This window comes from Chenopodium quinoa, unplaced genomic scaffold (genome assembly GCF_001683475.1).
Source record: "Chenopodium quinoa cultivar QQ74 unplaced genomic scaffold, ASM168347v1, whole genome shotgun sequence".
In the NCBI taxonomy this organism is placed as follows: domain Eukaryota; kingdom Viridiplantae; phylum Streptophyta; class Magnoliopsida; order Caryophyllales; family Amaranthaceae; genus Chenopodium; species Chenopodium quinoa.
The window spans coordinates 4,212,465-4,217,969 of record NW_018742461.1 but is presented as its reverse complement, the minus strand read 5'-3'; the positions used below and the strand labels follow the sequence as shown (position 1 = coordinate 4,217,969).

The following is a 5,505-nucleotide window of genomic DNA, read 5'->3' as shown; positions in this document are numbered from 1 at the left end:
TCAAAACAAAAGATAATACAAGTTGTAGAACATATTTTACAAAATATTTAGACAAATATGTAGTGACTAAGTGAGGTTTCCAACGATTTTATATTCCATAGTAATTACAAATAAGTATTATAGACATGTTTTCTTATTGTACCTCAATTCATCAATAATTTAGAATGAGTAATTTTTTTTCTCATTTTCAAACCTTAAAGAAATTTTTGTTTCATATATCAAACAATTACTTATCATGTAGATCATGACAAAAATATTTCCTGACTTGACAAAAAATAAAGAAAAATAATATTGTCTCAAACATTCATTCACTAGCTACATATTAAGATTATTTATTACTTATTAGGACTAATTAAGTAGACTACGTCCTTTTCAAACTATAGTACGTACTACTTTAGTTACAAGTCTTCGATCAAATTATTAATTAAAGTAAAAAACAAAAGTGGGGTTGGTATGTATGTAAGTATGTTACGTTAGTTGCATCATAAGAGTGTTGGTACCATTTCCTTGCAAATGCATGGACAATTTCGTTTGTATTATCACTCCTTCCAATTAAAATCCCAACATTTCACCTTTTTCCATCCACATTTTCTATAAATATCCTCATATTATTTCACACACCCAACTCAAACTACATTATTATCCATCTCTTTTCCACTCTCTTACTTGTACTAGTCCTTAGTAATACTCCACACTACATTATTACAATATGGCACATTCCATAGGTGGAACAAAAACATCCTTGATGTTTAACGTTACAAGGCGAGCCCCGGAGCTAATCGCTCCGGCTAGGCCCACCCCATATGAGTTCAAGGAACTCTCGGATATTGATGACCAAGACGGCCTCCGGTTCCAAATTCCGGTAATTCTATTTTACCGGAATGAGGAAAAACACTCTGGTCGGGACCCGGCCAGAGTGATCAAGGAGGCCGTCGCAAAGGCCTTAGTGTTGTATTACCCGTTTGCGGGGCGGCTTAGGGAGAAAGCCGGGAGGAAATTGGTAGTAGAGTGTAATGGAGAAGGGATCATGTTTATTGAGGCTGATGCTGATGTTAGTCTTGAGGATTTTGGTGATGCACTTCAACCGCCTTTTCCTCGTTTGGAAGAGTTGGTTTTTGATGTTCCTGGTTCTACTGATGTCTTAGGTACTCCTTTGATTCTCATCCAGGTAATTCAACATTTCGTTTTTAGTATGATATATTTTTCAAAGTATATTAATTTTTTGGTTTATTAAGATTATGAGCTTGATTTCTTACCGTTTTTTTTAGTTGACTCACTTTTCTTTCACGTATTCAATGCAAATTTTGAATAGTTAAAGTTACAAAAAAATTGTGTTATAAAAGTAAAATACTGAGATTATATTCTAATAAGTTTCAATTAACTTAGAAGTATAAAGTAGTTCGTGTATATATATATAATTATACTGAAATTGTTAAAATATGTTAATTAAATGCGGAATTGTTTAATATATGTAACGTTGTACCATTTGATTTTTTCATAATTCAAGGTTTCTCAATTCTCAAATATGTTTTGAAATGTTAATATTTTCAATTCCGTGTAAAATTATAAAAAGTTGGTATTTATAGACATTGAAAAGATATTAACATAATTTCACATGTATGTTATATTATTTCTAATGTGTTAACGGGAATTTGTGATCTAAGTTTTTAAGCCCTTAGAATGTTAAAAATGGGCAATATTTAAGAAATAGAGATTTGTAAAATAAACCTTTATAATGGTCAATTCACTCTTACATCCTCATCTGTATCACAGTCATATCAATTTTATCTCTTTTCAACTTTACTCGACAAGAAATAAAACATACAGATTAACATCTTTCGTTACTGCTTTACAGGGTTCTGGCTATTTTCAGTTTAGCTAATTAATGCAAATATTTACTTTATTGTAAGATGATCAGATTTAACCAGAGCAAATTAGATCTTTAAAATTGATGAATATTTTTAATCTAGATGATTAGTAGTCACTAGTCAGTTTTAAAACTATACCAAATCAAATAAGATTGGTTATAAGTGAATTGCACTTAGTCTTACTGCAACATTAATCAATATGTGTGCAGTGGTCCTCAGAGGTAAAATATTGACCATGCATAGATTGACTGCAACATTAATAAATTTTCTGCATTCCTCTAAGACAATAATATACTTTAATAAATACGGAGTAATTACCAATAAGAGTTGGCTCAAATGATAAACAACTTGATGTCTCTTAAGAAAGATCTTGAGTTCGAGTCTCACTGAATGTAAAAAACTCTTATTGAGAGACTCACCCACCATATCCCGGTGTATAACCTGAGTTGGATCTAGAAGTAGTCAGAGCTTACCGGGGCAAATTCAAAAAAAAAAGAGTAATTGCTTATCTACTTGTCTGATTTGTACGGAGCAATGGAGCAGTAGTATTGAATTTATGACTCCCTGCGGCTATAAACCTACGAGTAACTTTTATAGGAATTAACGTTATTTACCAATACTTCCAATGTGGCCAACTACAAATTCAATGAGACCCAAAAAAAAAGTGTTATATACATACGTCCGTATTAGACATGATCGTATATTTCTTAGACTATTAACAAGAATTAGGTATTAAGTATGTGAATTAGGCGTCAATAATCAACATCATCTGAAGTCCTAACCCGATTTCTCTTCTTATCATTATCACAATATTAATGCACCTTACTTCCCCTCATTCACTAAAATCGCAACAAGTAATTAAGTACTCTGTAATTGCATGTTACATTATTTTTTGTACAAGAATAATGACAAAGTATCCCATGTGATTTACTGATTTATACAAATGAGAAAAGTGATGACCAATAATGGGCCAAATGTGGGTAAATCAACACAAGTTATAAAGATTACTTTGTACCAAAAAAGGAAGCCTTAGTAATTTTTTTGAATCATTCAAAATAGTTGTATAATTATCATTAATCAACATTTATGTGAGACATCACTTTCTTTTTGAATAGGTGACAAGACTCAAATGTGGTGGGTTCATATTAGCACTAAGACTGAACCACACAATGGCTGATGCTCCGGGCCTAGTTCAATTCATGAATGCAGTGGCTGAGCTCGCCCGTGGGGCCCAATCCCCGTCAATTAAGCCCGCATGGGAGCGCCACCATCTCTGCGCTCGTGATCCACCACGAGCAACCTGTGAGCACCGCGAGTATGAAGAGGTAGCCGACACTAAGGGTACCATTATTCCACTGGATGATATGGTTCACAAGTCCTTTTTCTTTGGTATGTTTCATACTTACCTCCTTTTATTAGTCCAATAGTAGACTAGTAATTAGAACATAAGATTCTCCTATCAAAATAAGTCTATCTCCATTGGTGAGACTCAACTTTGAGTATTAAAATACAAAATGAGTTGTTATTTACCTTCAATGGTGATACCTAACTCACTTCTCATTTTAGCAACCCGTGTAAAATCTAATTTCCCAATGGTGAGACTCTCTAAAGTATATTAACTGTAAGTTTTTTTTTTAAAAAAAAAAAACATCAAAACTTAAATAAATTACAAAATATATTATAATATTGATAAGGGCCCACACTTTTTGTCAAATGAGACTCAAAGTTGGGTATCTAAACTTAGTGACTTTCTTTTGGAGTTGCTAAGTTTAGATACCAATTTATTGGTATACTTTGTAAAAAATACTCTCTCTCTTCTAAAAAAAACTCTCTCAAGTCTCGTCATTGGAGATGGTCTAATAATTACAATTAATGTCAATTTGTTCAATTGAAAATTCAACAAGTATAGTTGTCATTCATAGTATCCCTAATTACTACTCCGTAACATGTTTTACCAATTACTCAATTAGTATCTTATCACCTAATTACAATGGGGTAAAAATTTAGGAACAGAGGAAGTAGTATACTTGGTATCAATTATTCCGTACATTTGTATAGGCCTAAGTACTAAACTAGCTTTACACGTAAAGGTATGTGAATGGAAAGAAATGTCTATAATACTAGATTATTATTGTGATAAACAATTGTACATTTGTACAAGCAATACCAACTATCATATCTAACTCGTACATCGACCTAGATTAGATTAGACCTTTTAAATTTTAACCATAATTCGCCTTATTTAATATACGATATTATTTTTCGTTAATAACTTTCTAAATTATTTCATTAACTAATCAGGGCCCACGGAGATAGCTGCTCTGAAGCGTTTCGTTCCACCACATGTAAAATCATCAACATTCGAAATTCTCACTGCATGTTTATGGAGATGCCGTACCATCGCCCTACAACCCGACCCGGAAGAAATCGTCCGAATAATGTGCATATTCAATGCCCGACCCTTACTCAACCCACCTCTCCCCTCGGGTTACTACGGCAACGCGTTCGCGTTCCCGGTAGCCATCTCCTCCGCAAGCAAACTGTCCAACAACCCAATAGGGTACGCCTTAGAGCTTGTTAAAAAGACCAAGGCTGCAGTGTCACATGAGTACATGCAATCACTTGCTGACCTTATGGTCCTCAAGGGTAGGCCCCACTTCACCGTGGTCCGAACTTTTGTGGTTTCGGACGTTACAAGGGCTGGGTTTGCGGATCTTGACTACGGGTGGGGCCTGCCCGCTTATGGTGGACCCGCTAAAGGTGGGGTCGGGGCGATACCCGGAGTTGCTAGTTTTTATATCCCATTTAAAAATGGGAAAGGAGAAAAGGGAATTGTGATACCACTTTGTTTGCCAAGTAATGCTATGGAGATTTTTGTTAAGGAGTTAAACGGGTTGTTGAGTGGTAATCCAGAGCATCCGATTGGTCGTTCCGGATCAACCACTTTTATTTCTTCTTCTTTGTGAGTGGTGGGTTCAAATGTAGTGGTATAACGATTATAAATTATGTACAATACGTATTCATGTAGTTTGATTTCTGCTAGTGTTCACTTTTTGTAATAAAATGTGTGGAATTGTGGAAAGAAATTTTGACTCATAAATAAAAATAAAATTGTGTGAATTGCTATTTTATTTTCTAGAAAAAATAAGTTTATCGATAATAAGTAGTAAAAATAAAGTTTACAAACATTGGTTGGTCTTATTGTGTTGGTGTGGTCTTTAACATTTATGCATTGTACTAGCTAAGGGTATGAATCTCATCAATAATCTAAATCGACGCGTAGTGATTGTACAGTCAAAATCAGGTACACGCTAACAATTTAAATGGTGTTCTTGTTAAGTCAAAATCAAGTACACGCCTACAATTTTAATTAAATGCTTGTTTATTCAACATCATCAATTACACGAGAGAGTTACATCAACAATGTCATAATGAAATTTTTCTTTGTTGGAAATGAAATTACTCTATACATGGATTAACATCTTAAGAGAGACGTCGTTTTTATAAGACGTGGAAAAATTATGTAGTATAACAAATACATCAATAGAGATGCATGTTACTTTGATTGAATTCACAAAGTTAAAAGCGCATTTATATAAATCTATCTAAACCACTATTTCCTTTTAAGACAATTTAA

General features: G+C 33.6%; 1 protein-coding gene across 1 annotated transcript; it reads left to right on the top strand.

Annotated features, from left to right (window-relative positions):
• The first annotated feature begins 563 nt into the window (after positions 1-563).
• On the top strand, positions 564-4,988 carry LOC110718858 (benzyl alcohol O-benzoyltransferase-like). Its single transcript, XM_021897780.1, has 3 exons — positions 564-1,168; positions 2,984-3,257; positions 4,170-4,988. Exons 1-3 carry the CDS (start codon positions 710-712, stop codon positions 4,832-4,834), a joined length of 1,398 nt encoding a protein of 465 aa, XP_021753472.1. The 5' UTR covers positions 564-709; the 3' UTR covers positions 4,835-4,988.
• The last annotated feature ends 517 nt before the right edge of the window (positions 4,989-5,505 follow it).

Coding starts and splice junctions, on each gene's coding strand:
- LOC110718858 (XM_021897780.1), top strand. CDS start 710: ATGGCACATTCCATAGGTGGAACAAAAACATCCTTGATGTTTAACGTT. Junction 1,169..2,983: donor CTCCTTTGATTCTCATCCAG/GTAATTCAACAT, acceptor CTTTTTGAATAG/GTGACAAGACTCAAATGTGG. Junction 3,258..4,169: donor TCACAAGTCCTTTTTCTTTG/GTATGTTTCATA, acceptor TTAACTAATCAG/GGCCCACGGAGATAGCTGCT.